The sequence below is a fragment of the Motacilla alba genome, chromosome 24 (assembly GCF_015832195.1).
Source record: "Motacilla alba alba isolate MOTALB_02 chromosome 24, Motacilla_alba_V1.0_pri, whole genome shotgun sequence".
NCBI classification, from domain to species: domain Eukaryota; kingdom Metazoa; phylum Chordata; class Aves; order Passeriformes; family Motacillidae; genus Motacilla; species Motacilla alba.
Genome location: NC_052039.1, coordinates 137590 through 159165, shown reverse-complemented (window position 1 = coordinate 159165; position 21576 = coordinate 137590). Strand labels below are relative to the sequence as shown.

General features: G+C 43.1%; 1 protein-coding gene across 2 annotated transcripts; it reads left to right on the top strand.

Annotated features, from left to right (window-relative positions):
- Positions 1-1553: 1553 nt before the first annotated feature.
- On the top strand, positions 1554-20513 carry NFRKB (nuclear factor related to kappaB binding protein). 2 transcript variants are annotated; one of them, XM_038161380.1, is made up of 27 exons: positions 1554-1639; positions 1750-1927; positions 2300-2440; positions 2842-3043; positions 3135-3262; positions 4372-4546; positions 4704-4805; positions 5345-5418; positions 5829-5913; positions 6148-6328; positions 6523-6631; positions 7085-7211; positions 8157-8222; positions 9170-9249; positions 9330-9370; positions 9798-9855; positions 10680-10854; positions 11179-11285; positions 11721-11844; positions 12263-12339; positions 12979-13199; positions 13704-13983; positions 14631-14849; positions 15288-16064; positions 16938-17044; positions 17790-17925; positions 18680-20513. In XM_038161380.1, exons 3-27 carry the CDS (start codon positions 2318-2320, stop codon positions 18803-18805), a joined length of 3900 nt encoding a protein of 1299 aa, XP_038017308.1. In that variant the 5' UTR covers positions 1554-1639; positions 1750-1927; positions 2300-2317; the 3' UTR covers positions 18806-20513. The 2 variants fall into 2 exon arrangements, with proteins under 2 accessions (XP_038017308.1, XP_038017306.1); XM_038161378.1 differs by having other exon boundaries at positions 9795-9855.
- Positions 20514-21576: the final 1063 nt, after the last annotated feature.

Below are 21576 nucleotides of genomic sequence, written 5' to 3'. Positions count from 1 at the left end.
GGTAATTCCTAGTGTCACAAGTTGAATGAATTGTCTGTGAAAGAAGCAAGCCTGGAAATGGAAGTACCACAGATTTTCCTTCCAAAATAAGGAACTGCACAGATGGCAAAGGTTGCATGGATTTTTTTTCTCCATTTCTGCAGCACAGAAGGCATAGGATGTATTCTTGTTTGTAAACCAGAGCAACCCAAAGATCTCTCTAAGCTGTATCCCACAGAAGTGTAAATCCAGTCCTCTCAGTTGCCTGGAAGGTCTGTGTTTTGTTTGGAGATGCTGTCCCTTGGAGGCATTCTGGATCAGATTCTATATTTTCCTGGAGGAAAAAGAAAACAACCCCAGCCTGCACACCCTGATCTTGCACCTCTTGGACTGCTCAGGCCGCATCTCTTATTTAACTGTATATGTTTATTGTACATTTGGTGACTGTTGTTGTGTTCAGAGTCTTGTGCAACCTGACAGGTGTAAAAAAAAAAAAACCAAAACCAAACCAACCTGAAAATAATAAATCTTTCTCTTTTTTTTTTTTTTTTTAAATCACTCGTGATGACCAATCTGTTCAGTGGGCTGAGGTGTTCAGTGGAGGGTGAGTAAGGTGGGGTGTGGATAGATGGGATGATAACAGTATAGTGGTTACAGGGAAAAATACATTTGCTATTCTCTGGATGAATCACAGAATTTCTGACCTCCCACAACAGAGTCCAAGGGAGGGTAAGTGGGGAATGGAGTGGAGCCCGAGTCTCTGTTGAAACCCTTGCAAAGTAAAGAATTTTAAAAACTATTTTTAAATTTAAAAGGTAAAGTTTTAAAGTTCTTTCTAGCTGATCAGCTGCACAGCATCTGAAAACTGAGGGAGGATGATGTCCATTGAACCAGCAAACCATGACAAAATTCCTCTAGGAGTGACTCCCCATCCCAGGGTGATTTCAGGTACTATCCTGACATACCCACTCCCAGTCACTCACTAAGATGTGTGACTGGAGTCATACAAGCTCCACCTAAATGTAAAGTATTAGAACAAGTTAAATACAGGGAGAAGTTAGCAGAGTCCATCGTAACTTCTGCCCTGAATTGTCTCTCGCTCGTTGGGTAAGGCCTGCACTCTGTGATGTATCCTGTGCCAGCCTGTGTCACGGGTTAGAGCTTGTCTGTACTTTCCTTTACTGTCACCTGCAATCCTGAACCTTAAGCCGTCGAGATTTTATTAAATGAGTGTTAATCTGGAAGCTGTTAATGTGCGTCCTTGGAGGGGGCTGGCAGTGCGTGAAGAGACAGAAAGAACCTCCGTTTGCTGTACGAAAATTTGCATTAAAAATCAAAATATTCAACCTCTCAACACTTCATTGTAGTATTAGCAAGCATCTCAATGACTAATCCACTGCACAGGACTGCAGCCAAGCCGTATAAATCTTCCACTGCTACGTGGCTTCAGCATTCCACAACTACGGTATTTTTAGGGGAACTTACAAACTAGTCCTCCTGCAGGCCAGGGCGCTATCGCGGCCTGTCGCGACTCCGGGGCCGCGCGCAGGCGCAGTTCGGCAGGGCGGGGCGGTCGCGCAGGCGCAGTTCGGCAGGGCGGGGCGCTCGCGCAGGCGCGGCAGCGCCGCCGCCTTCCGCCTTCAGCCGGGCCGCATGAGGGGTATGAAATAAACCTGGTTTTCTGTTTTCTTCGCTGTCCCACCCGGTTTATTGCGGGGTTTTTTTTCTTTTCCTTTCTTTATTTCGCGTGTTTTATGCGTTTCTTCGCAGCTCAGAGTGGTCCGGCTGTGTCGCGCCGGAGGGGACTGGGCTTCTGGCCCTGTAACACCTTCAACCTGTGGCAAACTCCACCTTAGACCTGACCTTCGGTTCTGCACCTTAAAACCGCCGTCAGGATTTAAATGTAGTCTGTCCTGGTGTTTAGCACTGTTGAAAACAGTTCCTGCAGGTGAGAAGGAAAGTGTGATGGGTCAGCTGTACTTCTCAATCTACCTGTCTGGAAAAGCACTTTTCCATTGGCATGACCTGTGTTGTAATTGAAGAGTAAATACTTCTCTGTGTGTGTTTTATATATGTGTGTGTCTGTATGTATGGGTTTGATATATATACATGTGTATGTGTGTGTATACATACATACATGCACACACACACACACACACACACACACACACATATATATATAGATATTGGAGGCCAACTCCATAGCTTCCATTTAAACAACCACCCATCAAAGGTGGGTCTTCTGTCATTCCTCACATCAGGATGGATGTATCTGGGTTTGGGATTTTTGGTTTTTGAGGATTTTGGTGTCGTTTTCTAGGAGCAGGAGGGCAGGAGGATGGATTCCCTGGATCACATGCTCACAGACCCCCTGGAGCTGGAGGGCAATTGCACACGGATCATGGAGGACTGCATGCTGGGCACCGCCCGGGTCAGTCTGCCCGAGGACCTCCTGGAGGATGTGAGTAGTGCTGAGACATTTCACCTTATCATAATCTCTATATAAACAACATGTTTAACTCCCTTTTTGGGGCTTACGGAGCAAACTGGAAAGGAGACGTGTTTTTGACTGCCTTGGGAAAAGTGTCAAGTGTTTGCTTAATCTCAGGACGATATCTTTTAAATCAATTCTGTTATGTTCTTACTATTTTTAAATTGCCTTTTAGAAGATTGTTGCAAGCTTTGAATTTGTTTTCTTGTTACTAATATTAATTTCTTGACCTTTCCTTTTTATCCTTTATTGTTTCTTGTGTTTTATAAAACATTGTCTCATGACTGGTGTTACTTAAAAAGCATCAAGGGCTAGAAAATGGTCAAGGACGTGGCTGCATTTTCTGTACTGTTGTTTCTTGCTTTCTTTAGCCTGAGATCTTCTTTGAGGTTGTCAGTTTGTCAACATGGCAGGAGGTCCTGACAGATGAGCAGCAAGAGCACCTAAAAAAATTTCTGCCTCACTTCCCTGAGAACAACCGAGAGCATCAGAACAAGCTCATCTCAGCGCTGTTCAGTGGGGAGAACTTTCGGTTTGGGAACCCGCTGCACATCGCCCAGAAACTCTTCCGGGGTCAGTCAGCCTTGTGAGCTTCCCTGCGGGTTTGGGGCAAGTTCTCAGCTAGCAGTTGAAAACCCAGGTGTGTGTTTTGTCTTTGTTACAGATGGATACTTCAATCCAGAGGTGGTGAAGTACCGGCAGCTCTGTTACAAGTCGCAGTACAAGCGCTACCTGAGTGCCCAGCAGCAGTACTTCTACAGGCTGCTCAAGCAGATCCTCGCTTCCCGCAATGTGAGTGTGCTCTGGGATGAGTAACTTGTCTTTATTAAAAGTGTCTTGGTGCAGTCACACTTCTCTGAGGCCTTTCCTGTCATGAACTGAATGAGTAACGCTTCTGGATTTTCCAGTGGGCCAGAGAGAGCTCCAGACCCGTTGCTATATTTGCAGATTTCAGGTTGTGTAACTCTCATAGCTCTCACTTGTGTAATCTGTCTTCTTTTCATGCCCACCTTTTTCCCACTTCCTGTATTTGCACCTTTACTACTTACTATTTTCTTAACAAGTCATTCTGCCTTTGTTTGTTTACCATTTCTGAAGGAACTACAGTTGCTAAATACAGTTAGAAAATATGTGGATCCAAACCTCTGATTCTCATTCCTGCAAATCTCTGGTAAAGTCTTCCTCTGTGGATATTTCTGTGAGCAAATTTTTGCTAACTGAAACGTGTTTATTGCTCCTTTATCTTTCATTATACTTAGACATTGAAACATTCGGTATGTAGGGATGAAGAAGAAAGTCTGTCTTTATAAAATGGCCTACAATGTTGTGGGAAATAGAGAATCCCAGAATGATTTGGGTTGGAAGAAATGTCAAAGCTCATCTCATTCCAATCCCCTGCCATGGGCAAGGATACCTTTCACTAGATCAGGTTGCTCCTGGTCTTGAACACTTCCAGGGATGGGGCATCCTCAACTTAATTGGGCAACAATATGGAATACATACAAAGTTATATCCTCTGTAGCCATGAGAGGTAAAATGTTTTTTTCAAATAACACATTGTTACATATTTGTGTGGAAACTACACTTCACACCACCAATTATTTAAGTTCTTCTCAAGAGTTCACATAAAATGACGCATAGTGTTATGTGCGCAGAAGAAGGTACAGCAATTTCACCTGTTTTTTTTCTCCCCTTTAAATGATGGTTTGAAATGCTAGGTTTAAAATCCTGTGTGTGGCAGATACTGATCCTTCCTAAGGTTCCCCTTGCCTTGTACAGATCTGAGGTGCTGATGGCACCTCATGGTAACCTTGCTGGAAGTTATCTGAGCTGGGCTTACCTGTCCTGGCTTACAGCACTGTAGCTGACATAGCTAATGTCACATGAATCTCTCCTTTCAGCATTTGCTGGAATTAGCCAGGAAAGGAGGCCCTGACATGACCCTAAGGAGAAAGCACTTCCCACCAACATACGACTCGGAAGAACGAGACAGACGGACACATCGGCGCTACTTGAAGATCCTTAGGGAAGTGAAAGAGGAGTGTGGAGACACTGCCTTGTCTTCTGATGAAGAAGGTAATACCCTGGGCTGAAGACTCCAGGTGTGAATGGAAAAAGACACATTTTTGATTCTGGGCTCTACTTCCACTGGCTGGGATCTAATGAACACATGGTAACAGTTAAAGAGATTGGTGATGGGTCTTGCAGAAGTAAATTTATACCTCTGTTGTAGATCTAATCTCTTGGCCTCCAAGTTCTCCAGCACGTTGTTCAAGTCCACCAGTTCCCCTGAGAGTGATCCCCACGTTGTCAACCTTGGACATGAAAACTGCAGGTGAGAAGCAAACAAAGGATCAGTATGGATAGAGGGAGGAGAATTACTTTGAGACCTTGCAAGAAATCACCTTTAAAATCTGTTGCTTGATGGGAAATCATGTGATGCTTCATTTTTGCAGTCTCCAGAATAGTTGGCTCTTTTCCCAGTTTAATCTTTTTCTTCTTGCAAGGCCAGAAGAGTCATAGTTTCTGTAATATTACTGATTCCTCTGTTATATTTTGCCTTTAGTGGTTGAAGCATTAGCATAGTCCAGTTCAAAATACTTGAGAATTCCTCCTATAGTGACTGTAATCAGTTCTGCAAACTCTTCAAGCTGGTTCTGGCTTCTTTTCCATGCTTGCATCAGCAGTGAACTCTGATGACTGAATGAAGCACTGAAATGAATGGAGGAATGAATGAAGGAAATTCATATATGGAGAAATTAGTTACTGAAATTTGGAGATTGCTGGAAGTGTAAATGGATAGAAAATGGCATTCTAGGAAGTGTGGAAGGTAACAATAGGGGAAGACTCTCCAAATAATTATTTTCATTGCAGACAAGATAGAACTTGGGGAAAGTGATTTAAAGATGATGTTGAAGAAGCACCATGAGAAACGAAAACGTCAGCCGGTAAGATGTCAAAAAGTCTTGAGGGGTGGGACCACATTTTAACTTTGATGTTTTTGTCTCTTTGCCATAAAGGTCAGGGTACTTCTGGGTGACAAAATAATTGCTATTTTTTGTGTGCACCCACCCATTAGCTCTTTATTGTAACCTGGGTTCAATTGTCAGTGTATAGATGCAGCTCCTGGCCACGTTTATCTCGATAGGATTTTGTAATTTTAGTTATGTGTTTTGGAGGAACAAAATTTTGGATTTCAGGGTTAGAAGACTTCTCAACTTCTATTGCAGTAAATAATTTAATAAGCTGATCCTGGTTGAGTTTGGTGCATTTTAGTACTTGGGTACTTCTTCACCTTGTTGCTGTCTTAAGACTTTGTCCTTTCTTGGTTTAATTTCTCTACTGTTTTCCTGTGTAGGATCACCCTGATCTAGTCACGACAGACCTGACCCTTGAGGACATCATGACTCGAGTGAATGCTGGCAGGAAGGGTTCCTTAGCAAGTCAGTGGATCCTTTGTTTTTTTATTTCATATATCTTGGTTTAAAAACTAGAGGTTTTCTGTTGAGAGGAAGAGTGAAGATGTATGACAGGAGCTGGAAAGGTGGAATGGTTGAGATGTGAATGAGTGCACACAACATACATTTCTAGATACATCCCTAAATAGTTTGTGACTCTCATTAAGGTATAGTAAGAAGCTGTCTAAGTATTTTTTTCAACTTTTATCATATCTGAAGCCTTATTTGACCTCGCAACCCTCAAGAAAAAGGTGAAGGACAAGGAAGATAAGAAAAAAAAGAAGCCAAAGATTATTAAATCTGAGGTGGAAGATTTGGCTGACTCTCTTGGCAATGCAGATGGACTCCCATCAATGTCTCAGGATTTTTCCCCCCTCCCTCTGTCATCTGTCAAAGAGGAGTAAGTGTTCCAGAGGGCCCTGAACACCCAGCATGGATGGAAAAAGCAACATGTTTCAGCTCACGTTTTTGTGGGACTGTTGCAGGCTGCGTTTTCATGCAGTTTGGGATGTGTGAAATACGTGGTGTTCATCTTTGTATAGGGAGGTGAATATTTACTCAGAGGATTTACTCTGCATTCTCTTTCTTTTGAAGACCTCTTGAAGATATGAAGCCATGCCTTGAAATAAATGAAATATCATCCAGCTTCTTTTTCCTTCTTTTGGAGATACTGTTTCTGGAAGGACCTGCTATTCTGTCTGTGGTAAGGAACCACCCACTTACTAGAAATCTTTGGAGGAAGGCAAAATCAAAGAATAGAGGAGCTTACAGCTTTGTAATAGTAACTTTTCTCCAGACTTACTTTGCTGTAAATTATAATAAGATTTTGATTACATATTAAAGAAATTAAACCCTGTGGGAGTTCTACCACATTCTGATTTCTACATTTTTCATGAGTTTAGTCAGTTGAATCTGTGAGTCTTTCCATACCCATTCTATAGATCATGGTTAGATATATTTTCTATATTAAGGGCAGAGATGGGGAAGTGTTTTCCCCTTCTTTGGTGCTGTGTTACTTGAAAAAGTCAGGTGATTATTTCACGTACATAAAAACATTCTCATCCCCTGCATATGTTGAGCTGGTTTGTTTTCTGTGAAGACAGTCGTAGTTTAAACTTGTGAGATCATTAATAAAATAATTATCTTTCCTCTTCAGCTTGAAGATAAAGTTCTTGATTGGCAATCTTCTCATGCCAGTGCACTAAATAACTGGTTCTCCTTTGCCCCTAATTGGTCTGAATTGGTTTTACCTGCCTTGCAATATTTGGCAGGCGATAGCAGAGGTAAGAAGAGATGTTAAGAATACTAATTGTGCTTGTTCCTCTGTCTTGTCAGTGCTGGTTTTCATTCATCACTACAATAAATCCTTGTATTGCTGGCAGCCTTCTGTGATAGGCTGTTTGGTTGACATGTCTTGGTTGTCGTCGATTTGTGGATAGTAGATAAGACCCAGCATGATTCCCAAGTATGTGAAAATGTCTGTGGAATTGCCTCTAGACACACAGTTCCTCATGTTCTGATTGTGGCTTCAGGCAGGGTATTTGAAGCAGGAAGAAATTAGTCTCTTCCTCCACAGTGTGAAGTTTTAGTTGTCTTTGGAGATAATAAAAATCAAACTAGATGATGCCCTGAGCAATCCACTGAAACATGAGGTTGGCCCACCTTGGGCTTGGGCCAGCTGAGTTTCAGCCATTCCTTTCAAACAGAATTATTCTGTGGTTCTGATTTGCCTAGTGGGAAATTTTAAAGGCAGAGACAGAGTAGATTGTGGTGGCCTTGCAGCATATTGTCCATAATGCTGGTGAATACTGTAAATCTCAAGTTCTCTTCCCCATGAGCCCATGAATTTTCACTGTACAATGAACAGTCCCTGGGGCCTCATATTTCTTTTTCCTCTTCAGCTTGAAGATAAAGTTCTCAACTGGCAATTTTCTCATCCTAGTGCACTAAATAACTGGTCTGAACATGGTGAACAGCAGGAACAGGCTCTTAGCTGACAGACTGTTGTTGGAAGGCTCATTATCCTGTTCTGTTCTTTGCTTGTGCTTGCCCTTATACTCTGAGATGCTCACCTTCCCAAGGTGATAAAGGGATCCTATCCCCTTCCCAAGGGCAAGGATAAATTTAGAGATGCACTTATATAATCATTTAAAATGCTCTGTCACACAGTAGGATTTTGAGGATGGACAATGGTATAATGTCCTTGACATGTACATTTGTCATTGTAGATGCTCCTTCCAGCTTCTCACCTTTTGTTGAATTCAAGGAGAAAACTCAGCAGTGGAAATTGCTTGGTGAGTACCTTGTGTTCTTCTATGATGTGTACTATAGTAAAGGTTTATTGTCTTCTCCAGGACTTTACTTTTCATCTTTCTGCAACCTGGAGAGAAACACAAACATAGCTGTTAATTCCATGGTTCAGCATTTTCTCTTCTATTAGCTGAGCTAATACTTGTTTTGGATTTGAGGTGTTCACTACAGACGTCAGTATCAGCAACAGACAGAGCATAAATGAACAAAGGCACTGGGCTGTATTTCTTTCTGTTGCTGACTTAACCATGTTTGTCAGCCTTCAAATTTGTCTGAACACCTTCCTATTTTCCCTTCTGTAGAGCATACCTTCTGATGATTCAGAGTAATTAGTAATTATCACAATTGCAAAGGAATTAAGCTTCTCTGTAGAGCAAACTGATACTATTCTCATTTCTAAAAGTAGGAACCAAAGAGCAACTTAATGATCAATGTGCTCAGGCTCATACTGATTGAATTACAGTTGTTCTGTGTTCATTCCTTTAGTTACTACACAGAATTTTTCATTCTTAACTATGGTGATTCTAGTGATCATATTTGCAGGCTTAAACTGGCAGAGATTTGGAGTCAGGAAGCTTTCCCTCTGATCCCTTTCACAGTTTTTGGTGGAGGTTATGTAGGACAGTGTTTCTGCTCATAGATTCAGTGACGGGGATTACTTTGGAGGGTGGGAACAGGTGACTGTGTCCCAAACAGCATCTTGCCTTCTGTGCTAGGAGTTGAAGCACCATGTTTTTTGTACCAGCCCAGGGGAATCACTGGGATTTAGCATTTCCTAAGCCTGGAGGTGTTCAAATATTGCAGTTTGAACATCTGTGACTGGTGATGCATTGAGGAGAGAAGGGAACAGGAGAGGACTGGGAATTACAAGCATCTGGCTTCCTAACAATTAAAAGAGTTGTATTTTTACATTTTTGTGATTTCTTACTAGGTAGTTACCAAGATCATGAGAAGGAACTGGCAGCACTGTTTCATCTCTGGTTGGAGACCAAAGACCAGACGTTTTTCAAAGTGAGTGAGACAAAAATCACCTCCTAGGAGCACGAAACCTAACTGTGTTCTACCTGACATTGACATTTCTTTCTCAATAGGAAAATGAAGACAGCTCGGATGCCATGCCACTGCCCAGAGTGTAAGTGTGCAACACTTCTTGAAAGCCTTTGTAGTGCTGCTGAAGCTGTGAGATTTGGGCCTTGTGCCTCTGGATCTTAAAATAAAACAATTTTACATCATGGGGCAGGAGAAAATTTGATTGTTTGATTTTATAAATGCAGTAACTGGACTTCATGAAATCAACTGATTTTATCCAAGTTCATGTATATTATCAGAGCAAAGCTGCAGTCTAGGTTAGGTTCTGCTAATGAGATGATTTATAGTCCTTGCTTGCCTTCAGGTAGTGCACATAGCATACTTTAAGATCTCTGCAGGGCTTGCTTTTGTTACCATAAATACTTTCAGGATTTGTTCAGAAGAATTTGCAGAAGGATGAGGGGATTCATCGTTTGGGACTGTTGTGGGCTGCTTGTGCTCAGAACTGATGGTGCCCTTTGTTTCAGAAGGACTGACTATGTAGTCCGGCCTAGCACTGGAGAGGAGAAACGCGTGTTTCAAGAGCAAGTAAGAAGAGACTCTTTATTTTAAAGGCACTTGTTAAAAGAGTTGACCACTAAATCAGGAGAATTTGTGTAGGATGGCAGTTTTATACTCTACACAAATGTAGTTAATGTGAAAAATTTATATGTTGCTTCTGCCTTGAAGTCAGTATCTTGGCCTTGCATAAAACTTGCTAATGACATAGACTTGTTTCAAAACCATCAGTATTTCCAGTGGATAAAATTAATTTGGTAAAAACTAATTGGATAAAATTAACAAAATTTATAGTGTCAGTTGGTTGTGCCAACCACACTGTCTCCTTTGCCATCCTCCACCATCCCCCACTTACCTCTTTCTTTTTTGGCCATGTAAGTGTGCAAGCAAAAATAAGTGTCAATAAGTGCACCCATCTACTTAGTTATCTGTAGTAGATGCAAGTGGGAATTAGAGGGGAAACACATGATGGGGATCCTTCTCCCTTCTCTCCATGTGCTGTCTGCAGGACAGAATTTATAAGTTAAATTTTGGAAGCCTCTCTTTAGCCAGATAAAGGGAGGAAGGGGAAGGAGACAGAAGGTGTATATCGTGTATTTCTGGCACCTCTCTAGTCTGTGCAGCTGCTTGACAGTGAATGCATTGCACCTGCACACCTTGCTTAGGTGGAGCATTGTACTTTGCATGAAGTAGTTTGTGATTTTCTTGATCCAAAATAAGTCTATATGGCAGTATTTGAGCCTTTAGTTTAAAAAGGCTTTCTCTAGAGAATGATAACAACTTACTTGGTAATATGGCATAAGGCTTTGCTGTATGTTTCCTGGTAGAGTCAGTGCTCTTGTGTCCACCTCCAGGAGCGTTACCGTTACAGCCAGCCCCACAAAGCCTTCACCTTCCGGATGCATGGCTTCGAGTCGGTTGTTGGTCCTGTGAAGGGGGTGTTTGACAAGGAAACCTCCTTAAACAAAGCCCGGGAACATTCTCTCCTGCGCTCAGACAGACCAGCATATGTCACCATTTTATCCCTTGGTAAGGTCATGGCCAGAAAAACTTTTGTAAAGAAGAAAACATTCCTCTGACCCCTAAAACAACGACTTCAGAATCTACATTGGGGTTGAATGCTGTTCCCCAAGTTCATCGCTATTAGCACAAAGTTGGCACAGTTGGTGAACTTTAAAATGATCCTTTATAATCTCTCATATTCTTGAGGGATTTTTGGGGCTAAATTTTAGTAAGCAAGTAGACACTCTGAGAGCAAGGGTAATAGAGCAGTCCCAAAATTTATCTGATGGAGTACCTGAGTACCGCTGTCCATTTACAGCTGGAAGTTTAAGCTCTGGTTTTGTGTTTCAGTTCGTGATGCTGCTGCTCGCCTTCCTAATGGAGAGGGAACTCGAGCTGAAATTTGTGAGCTGCTCAAAGATTCCCAGTTCCTAGCTCCAGATGTCACAAGTGCTCAGGTAAGTTCGATGTCATGTCTGGCCTCAGAGTCTCATAAAAATACACTGCATGGACCCAGGCAGTATTCAGTGGCAAAGGCCCAATAGTTTTTATGCTGCTGTGATGAGCAGAAGGGAGCTGTGTGCTACTGTGACGAGCTGTTGCAAATCTGCACCAACTTTGGATGATGAAAAAAACAACTAGAAAAGCCACAGAGTTAACACTGTCAGGGAGCTGCTCACATTTTAGATTGAGGAACAGTCAATTTTCAGAGCTTTAGTGGAGGTGGCAAACACCATCCTGTGATGCAATATCTGCCCTCAGTCAGTTCTCACTCAGATGGAGATTGTTCACAGCTTACTCAGGTTTTATACCAAATAGGATCATGTTTTTATTCATCAGTTTTGGCTAGTCCAGCGAAGGATATCTTGTAATCTGTGAATTCTGAACTTCAGGTTAACACTGTTGTTAGTGGTGCTCTGGACCGATTGCATTATGAGAAAGATCCCTGTGTGAAATACGATATTGGGCGGAAGTTGTGGATCTACCTGCACCGGGACAGGAGCGAGGAAGAGTTCGGTAAGCCTGGGTTGGTGATATCTTAAGAATTAAAAATGTTTATAATGATGGATAATGAACATTAATTTGTCAGTCTAGCTTTTTTCCCTAGTCAATTTGGTTATGTTAGTCCTTCAGCACTTAAACCCAGTCTTAGGGTTTACCCTAAGAGAGCAAGGTTTAAACCCAGAGAGCAGTGTGTCACTTTGAAGCATTTGTTTCAAAAATACCATCCCATGTGCAAGAGCTGCAGATATATGTTTTTATGTGCCTTATTTTCAGCATTTTTGGCTAATTTACTAGATGTTTTTCTTTGCACTGTTACATGACTGTGTGTTTAATTCCTTGTCTGAAAAGGAATCTGCACCTCTTACTTAGCCTCTTCCTTAAATCAGTCTGCTTGTGTTCAGGAGCTCTAACCATTAATTTGTCCTTGCAGAACGGATCCATCATGCTCAAGCTGCTGCAGCAAAGGCCAAGAAAGCTCTTCAGAAGCCAAAACCTCCAGCTAAAATGGTAGATTTCTTTGCTCAGGGTTGCACAGCTGCTTTTGGGATTGAGGAGATTAGTCCTAATTAATCCATAAATTCTGCATCCATCGCAGGTGATGAAAATTACCATGTTTTGAGTTAGCAATTCATGATGTATATGAATGTCAGTGCACAAGATGAACAGGGAGAGAGGGAACTTTTCCTCTCTCAATGGAAACACAGCTTCCACTGCTATCTTGTCATTTGTGCTCCCTATTAAATGGATGGTCTTTCAGATCTAGTTTTGAGGTTAATTTGTAACAGAGTGTGTGGAACACATCTGTTCTCCCCCTTGCTCTGCTGAAGCCATCAGGTTTGGATGTCTGATATTAAATATATTTGAAGTACTTGTCTATTGGCACATTAACCAAGGTGGAAATCTGCATGTTCTGAATGTTTGTCACAACTGAGGTCCACCTTTCCTTGAGAGCAGGAGCAGCCAAACACACCAATTCACCCAGGGTTGCAGCTGGGGAAAGGCAGACAGTCAGTCATGTTGGATTTCAGGATTTAACAGCAGGGTGTCATTCACCGCCATACAGAACTCAGGTTGAAGTGCTCAGTCTGCTGTAAGGTGCAGCAATTAACCCCAGATTTTGTGATGCTGAATGTGGTTTCTTTGTAGAAGTCAAGTAGTAAGGAGGGTACTGTGAAAGCCCTCCCCACCAGCACAGCAGATCCTAGTCAGCTGAGCCTCAGTGACTCCAGCATGCCACCAACTCCTGTGACTCCTGTGACACCAACTGCCCCTGCATTGCCAGCAACACCCATCTCACCCCCACCGGTGTCTGCGGTCAGCAAGAACGTGCCTGGTGCTGGGTCAGAGCCAGCAAAACCCAGCCAGAGGTACTGCTTCTGTCCCCTGTGTCACTTGGGAATGCTGCTGGCAGTTTTTCAATAATTTGTGTAGTTCAGTAATGAGGGAGTTGGGGTTATTTAGCCTGGAGAAGAGGAAGCTCAGGGGTGACCTTACCACTCTCTGCAACTTCCTGAAAGGGGACTGGAGGCTGGTGAGAGTTGGACTCTTCACCCAGGAAACAGCAGCATGACAAGAGGGCATAGTCTCAAGCTGTTCCAGGGGAAGTTCAGGTTGGGCATCAGGAGGAATTTCTTCACAAAGCATAATTAGACATTGAAAGAGGTTGCCCAGGGAGGTGGTAGAGTCTCCATCCCTGGAGGTGACCAAGGAACAAGTGGACATGGCACTCAGTGTTCTGGGCTGGATCACAAGGTGGGGATCCGTCACAGGTTGGACTCTATGATCTCAGAGGTCTTTTCCAACCTCAGTGATTCTGTGATTGTGTGAATTTCCTACATCTTTGCTGACCTACTGGCTCTGTCTTTCTGTAGTGTTCTCTTGGTGTCTTCTCCCACCATGCCCCAGCTAGGGACGTTGCTGTCCCCAGCTCAGAGCTCACAGGCGCAGCCAGGGCCAGCGCCCACCCCGCGTGTGGTCAGTCACAGCAGCTCCTCAGGCCTGCCACAGGTCCGTGTGGTCACTGCCCAATCCAGCCTCCCAACTATGTCCCAGCAAGCCCCAGTGGTCACCCAGCAGCAGCAGCAGCAGCCCACGTCAGTGCCTCAAATCCGTGTTCCAGCTACAGCCACACAAAGCAAAGTGCTCCCTCAGGTGAGTTGGAAGGGGTAGAGTATCTGACATCTGATCTGACTTGTGGTGTTTGGTGTGATGCACAGGCATTCTGTGCTCATTTGGAGCATGCACTAACTGCAGGCAAGAGAACAGAAAGTTTTACATATGCAGTACTGTTCAGTGCTCTGTTTTTCACATATTTACCTGGCATCATTAAATTGTGCATTACATAAAAAGTAGAATCACAGAATTGTTAAGCTTGGAAAAGACTGTCATGATCATCAAGTCCAGCTATGAACACAGTAACACTGCCATGTTCACTTCTAAACCATATCCTTAAGTGCATTGTCCACACATTTTTTTGAATGCTTCCAGGGATGGTGCCTGCACCACAGCCCTGGGCAGTCTGTTCCAAAGCTTTACAACCCTTTCTGTGAAAAGAAATTTCCTAATATCCAGCTTAAGCTCCCTGGTGCAACTCAAGGCCAATTCCTCTTATCCTGTCATCTGTTATCTGGAAAAAAGAGACTGACACCCACCTCACTACAATTCCAAGCAGTTGGAATCCTTGCAAGGGAATCCTTGTGAATTCCCCTGAACTTGCAAGCTAACACAATACAAAGAAGAATCACTAGACTATTCCTACTGTGGTAGTCTGCTCATAGTCTTCCTCCTCTCTTCTGTAGGCTGTGATGACTCTGCCTGTAAAAGCTCAAAGTAGCACTGTGCAGGTGCCGAGAGCAGGAAGCTCCATGGCCAGCCAGGCAGGTATCACTGTGACAGGGCTGCCTGCAGTGCCCAGCCCTGCTGTGAAGCCAGTGACCAGCTCTCCAGGCAGTTCTGCTGCCACCACCTCCTCCACCACTATCATTCAGAACGTGGCTGGCCAGAACATCATCAAGCAGGTGAGAGGGAGGGAGAGACTTGGAACTGGGCTCCACAACCTGATTGTTTCCTGTTGTGCAGATGTGAACATCAGAGAGCTGTAATGCTGTGTAAGTTGATGGACTGTGCGGGCTGACACAGTTGCTGGTTTTGTGTGTTTGAGCCCTGTTTTCACGTACAGGTGAAAGACGTATTTGTGCAGGTTCTTCATTTTGTTTGTCTTCTCTCTTCATTTTGTTTGGAAAAGAAACCAACCCCACAAGTATTTCCTATTTCAGGTGGGATTGAAAATGCCATCTGGTAAACAAACAGAACCATTTTCAGTAGTGTACTGAGTGCTAGTCTTATTCCACTTGCATTCTAGTGGGAGCAAACATCATCCTGTTGGGAAGTTCTGCTTTGAGTGTGCCTTGGACCTTGTCCCAGTTTGACAGAACCATTTCTCTGGTCTCTCCCAGGTGGCTATTACAGGACAACTTGGCGTGAAGACCCAGGCTGGAAGTGGCATTCCACTCACAGCGACCAATTTTCGGATCCAAGGGAAGGATGTGTTGCGCCTGCCCCCGTCCTCCATCACCACGGACGCAAAGGGACAAACAGTGCTGCGCATCACTCCAGATATGATGGCCACCCTGGCCAAGTCTCAAGTCACTACTGTCAAACTGACTCAGGACCTCTTCACAGCAGCTGCAGGAAGCGGTGCTGGTGGGAAAGGCATCTCTGCGACTTTGCACGTGACATCCAACCCTGTCCAGACTGCTGAGTCTCCAGCCAAGACAAGCACGGTGTCTCCTGCCTCTTCCAGCCCAGCCGGAGGCACTGTGGTTAAAGTGACTCCTGACTTAAAGACTGCAGAGCCGACAAGTTCTGCTTTCCGCCTGATGCCTGCCCTGGGCATGACTGTGGCAGATCAGAAGAGCAAAGCCATAACCACGGTGGCATCCACAGAGGCCAAGCCAGCTGCCACTATCAGAATTGTGCAGGGGCTGGGGGTGATACCCCCCAAAGCTGGGCAGACCATAACTGTAGCCACTCATGCTAAGCAGGTGCCGTCGTCCTCGGCAGTGAGCGTTGCTGGCACAGGCCACACCTCCTTACCCACCATGAGTGCCACAGTGTCCAAAGCAGTTGCTGTGGCCTCAGGAGCTGCGGGAACCCCCATAACCATTGGTGCAGGAGCCACAGCTGTGCGGCAGGTGCCCGTCAGCACCACAGTGGTATCTACGTCCCAGGCAGTGAGTAATGCTGAGCTCTTACTGGGAGTGGGGAAAGAAGGGGGGGTGCCAAAATACACTGATGTTTTATGGCTGAAAACTGCTCTTTGCATCCACAGAGACTTAAATTAATGTGGCAGTCATACAATGGTTGTATTTAGGTTGTAAATTTTAGGTTGCAAAGGACATTAAAGCTCATTTAGTCCCATCCCCTGCCATGGGCAGGGACACCTTCCACTAGATCAGGTTGCTCCAAGCCTTATCCAACCTGGCCTTGAACAGTTCCAAGGATGGGGCAGCCACAACTTGTATTCTGCGTATGGGTCTGCAACTTATTTCATGGTGTTCAAATTGCAGCTAAATGCCCTCAAAAAGTTAGATACTTATGTCCTTTTGCAAGTGAATGAAATAAACTTTGCATATCTGAAGTCCTGCCTCATGCAGCTCTGTGTCTTGCCCCACACCTTGGCAATAATTTCCCTTGGAATCATAGAACATTCCCTTGGTGTCATAGAACATTCAGAACTAGAAGTGCTTGTTACTTGTATTAACTTTTTTACTGATTTCATCCTTGAATGCTATTTTAATGCCCTAATCTGAAGGCACCATAAACTGTATTATGGTTAGATAAGCTAAATGACACTATGGTTGTTTCCTAAGGATAAAAATCATGAATCCTGTGGTGCAAACATTATGTGGATTTTCAGGGTTCAGGCGGCTCTGTAGTGAACGAAAGTGAGATGAATTTTAGGGAGCCTGAACTGGAGCACAGATTTCATCAGCAAAGCTGCTGCTGGTTTCTGCTCTCAGGACTCCCACAAAGCAGCAGATGTTGTCGACCAGTTTCTCTGCTGAGCTCCCCATGGCTCCTCATGTGTTCTTCCCGTTCCCCAGGGCAAACTTCCAGCACGGATCACGGTACCCCTGTCAGTGATCAGCCAGCCAGTGAAGGGCAAGAGCGTGGTCACTGCCCCCATCATCAAGGGCAACCTCGGCGCCAAGTGAGTGCTTTGCATCTCGTAGTTCTGCTTTATAAATCGGCTGAGGAAGGTCTGTGTTCAATGGATTTCTGGGGAGCAAGCAGACAGAGGCTAGAATAGGATTGCCATCTGTTAACAGGTCCATCAGCTGCAAGAAACTGAGTGGATATGGTATCTGCCATGAGATTGTAATTTTTAGTTATTTATTTTGAGATGCAGGTTCTAGCAAATACACCGAACAAAAAACATTCTGTGCCTTGAAACCAGCTGTTCAATTAGTTCTGTGTGTTTGAGCAAGAATTAAGACACTGAAAAATATCTATAATCTGAGGCCATCTCTCCATTCAAGAGAAGTTAACTGCCTTAGTGAGAATTCCTCTGGCATTTAGATATTGAAGGCTTTTTGTTTATTCTTCCATAAATTCTGATAGTGTCTCCCTTAGTTAATATTTCAAGTGCTCAGCTAGCTGTTTTCTGCATTGAGAAGTGTTCAGGTCTGATCCGGATAACCCAGTGTGTGCATGGTCCAGAGTTAATGGGTGTGATTTGTGTGCTAAATTAATTCTCTGTCAGTTGTAAATGCTGACATATACTTGTCGCTAGTGTATTTGCCAGTTTTATGGGGGGAAAAAAAAACCCCACTACTTAAAATGGTTAGTACATGTGGTAGAACTATAATCTACTATCAATTGAAGATTGGTTTGTAGTTGGAAAGATTGAGCCTGCTGTGCTGTTTACTAACCTTTCAACAATTATTTTTCCTTAGCATCGGTGGATTAGGCAGAAATATCATTCTGACTACAATGCCAGCAGGGACTAAACTGATTGCTGGGAACAAGCCTGTGAGTTTTCTGACTGCACAGCAACTACAGCAGCTGCAGCAGCAAGGCCAAGCCACACAGGTAAGGGCACCTGGAATGATCATTCTATTTGCTTTTCAATGACTTAACCTCTCCATGAGGACTTTACACTGGATTCATGGGGTTGTGGAAAAAAACCAGGCACACAGCTTGGTTGTAGTATCTGCATTAAGCACATGGAATCTGTCATCACCTTTACATTCTCTCCATTCAAATAAAGTTTTTAAATATTTTTGAAGCACTGCCAGTATAATGAATGTAAAACCAAAGGTCCTGTCAGGATTTTTCTATACATGCAGCAGTCTTTGTAGTGCTTTGTACTTTGGCTTTTGTGGGTCACTTTTTCTTGAAGAGATCACATAACTGCTTTGCATATCCATCTTTCTGTCTGGAAACTTAGTGTTCCATAATTCCAAATAATTAATCTGCATTGACAGCTGATATTAACAAGTCTGTAGAAGAAGTGAGGTATCCAATGGATCCAAGTCCTTCTTCAGAAAATGTGTAAAAGCAGCTGACATACAGGTTTTTATTCAAACTAGTTTTCAGGCCTTCCTCTCTAATCTGGAAATTTCCTGTCACCTCACCTGTCAATTTCATCTCACATGGGCAGTGGATGGAATGATCTTCTTAGGACATATTCTTTTCTGGCAGTGTTTTTGGTGCTTGGTGTTGTTCCAATAACTGAGTTTTTGTCAGCAGCAGAAGCAGGTACTTCACCAGAGCACAGTGCAGGTGCAGTCATTGTGTCACCAGGTTGTTCTTGAGATGAGTTCTTTCTTTCCATTTCTCACAGGTGCGAATTCAAACAGTTCCAGCCTCCCATCTCCAGCAGGGAACAGTCTCTGGCTCAACTAAAGCAGTGTCCACTGTGGTTGTGACAACAGCTCCATCTCCAAAGCAGACTCAGGATCAGCTGTGACCACTTGGTTTTAGCATGGATCACTTTCTAAGAACTTCCCTGAGCCTGTTGTCATCCTCCATCCAACCAAACACTTGAGGCTGCCTAATCCCAGCCATGGCTTGGAATTGGACTGGGTTCTGCCCTTGCTTCTCCAGCGTCAGTGCTGCCATGTCTGGGTAGAAATTCCACAGAGAAAACCATGCTGTACCTGCAAAAAAAATGTTTCAATCCAGATCTGAAAATCCAGGTTCTGTGGAATTGATGATTTAAGAAATGTCTTGCTGTTTTTTGTTCTTTTTTTCATCCAAAGGACTTTTGGTAAATACAGTTCCTGTGCATTTTCGGTTGTAGACAAAGCAGTTATCCTGGATCTTCATTAAGCAGGGAAGGTTGCTTGGAAGGGGTTATTCAGTGGCTTTTCAAAGTCATGGAGAAGATGTCTGTCTTTACTAGAGTCTGGCTGTCACTACTGTTAATCTAGTGACTCAGGATGGTGTCTTTGACCCTGGAGTTATTGTAACTCACATCCATGTCAGGTTACTGTCAAAGACAGGGTGAGAGTCAAAGTGGTTTTTTTGCTGTAACAGAGTGAGTGACCATGGGGGAGAGGGAGATGAGATACAGAAAGTCACTGTGTGAACAAGTCTGTCAGCAAATGGGACTGTAGTGGAAAGGAAAAAGTTGATGTTCACAAAAACGATCCTCTTTTAGTTTTCTTCAACGTAGAAACCTTTTTATCAGTGGAAACAAACTGTACCTTGGTTTAAAAGGTTGGAATATGTTTTCAAATACACCCAAACTGTTGTCCCTTGGGTTCTGAAGAAATACTTTAACCTGTGACCCTGGCCATTAGTTTTGGTTTTACTTTTGTAGTTTTATCTGTCTATGTAAATATTTTTGAATTTTGCACATACTGGAGATGAATTTGTGACTGTTCTGACATGACCTTGAAGCTAAATGACATCAAAAGATGTGCTGGACCAGGAGAAGAATAAAAGTCTAGAAAGCCTTACAGATCTCTGCCATATCCTTTTGGTTCTCTGCAGCGTGTTTTGTGTATAGTCATTGTCCAGCTTGCCAGGGGCTAATAACCTGTCCATCTTCTTGATAAGATGGTTCTTTTTCACCTGGTCTTTTTTGTAGGCTTTTTTTTTTTTTTTTTAAGATGTGATTTGCTCCAAGTTATGTATTATAGAATATAATACATTTAAAGTACCGATTTGTACAGTTCAGGTCTGTTGTGGTTGGAGCTCTCTGTATGTTACTGTTTTGCTGGGCTTCAGGCTGGGGTTGTGGATCTTTCTGTACTGTATATCTAACCCACTTCCCACTTTGAAGGAAAACAGGTATTTCAATAAGAAAAGAAGTGACTGGATATAAATACTGAGTTAGCAGGACACATCAGCATTTGAAAGCAAGTGCTTGAATTATGGTTTATACACTTCACAATTTGGAGTGATAAAGGTTTTCTATCCTGCTTTGCCATGTTTGGTACATGTTTTGCACATTTATCAATCAGGAACCAGCAGAAAGACTGTGGTGTGGGAGGGAGGTGAGGACATTGCAAAGTCCTTTTAGTTGGGAAGTTAAAAGACTAAGCAGGCAACAAGCAATTTCCTGCTATTGCTTATGTGAAAGAGCCTTTAAATTCAAAACATAATCAAGATAATCCTGATATGTTCTGTTCATAATAAATTATTAATTAACCTACAATTAAGAGCTGAAAGACGGTTACATTGTGAAGACCCTTTAATATCTGTCTATCCTCATGACTTTCTTGCTGGACACAAGAGGCTTTGGAAGTATTAAGCTTAAGAAAACAAGAAACCTGCATCTAATCCCAGAAGCTTAGTGTGTCTCAGGTGGTTGCTGCTGGTTTTAAGTGTCTTGCTGTTGATCACCATCCTACTTTTGAGCAACCTTTGCATCCTGGCTGCTTCTCTTAGGTTCCTGCTCTTTTATTTTGAAGTCTGGTTTTTGGGGAAAAGAGCATCAGACACCGGATGGGCTTCTGATTTTGAATGGCCATGTGCTGGCTTGGGTAGGCAGTGCTTATCCTAGCTTTCAAGAACAAAGTACAGCCTCTTATGATTCAGCTACCACCTGTATGATGAGCTGCTCCACTCTGGTTGAAAAATAATCCCTAAACTACTGCAAGTCAAGAGCCCTTGTTTTTAATAAGTAACTTTTAACTTCTACACGAGGCAGAAGGGCAGAGAAGGGCTCCAGTGGTTTTGTGGGTTGTGCTGAGACTGGGGGAGGGTATCTATAAACTAGACTGTGTTCCAGGTGGTGTATGCTTCCACATCCTCTCGCTCTGCAGCCTGAAAGCTGTTCCGGATGAGTCCTGCAGTAAGATCTGCAAGGGCAGCATGCAGTGGAAGAGGGAAGAGGGCCTAGAGAAAGTATTTATAAGTATTATAAAAGTATTTATAAGTATTTATAACCCATTTACCCCATTACCCATTTTCCACCTGTCCTGCCTGGAACTAAAGGGGCATTCAGCCTGATGAATCTTTGTCATTACCTTTTCTAGTTAAAAATTAAGTACAGCCTGTTTTTGTTACAGTGAGATGCTCACTAGTTATCAAAGAGCCTTGTTTATCTCCTAAAAGCAGTGGATTAGAAGTTTATTTCCACAAAGACAATATTGTGTAAAACCTGCTTAAAAAAAAAACCTGAGCATGCTACACAAACAGCCACATTAAAAACCTTTCTAACCTTTATTTTAACAACTTGGTTTTGTTTTATTTAAATTGTGGGGGAAATCTGTATTTATATACCTCAAT

Coding starts and splice junctions, on each gene's coding strand:
- NFRKB (XM_038161378.1), top strand. CDS start 2,318: ATGGATTCCCTGGATCACATGCTCACAGACCCCCTGGAGCTGGAGGGC. Junction 9,250..9,329: donor AAGACCAGACGTTTTTCAAA/GTGAGTGAGACA, acceptor CTTTCTCAATAG/GAAAATGAAGACAGCTCGGA. Junction 14,850..15,287: donor GCCAGAACATCATCAAGCAG/GTGAGAGGGAGG, acceptor GGTCTCTCCCAG/GTGGCTATTACAGGACAACT.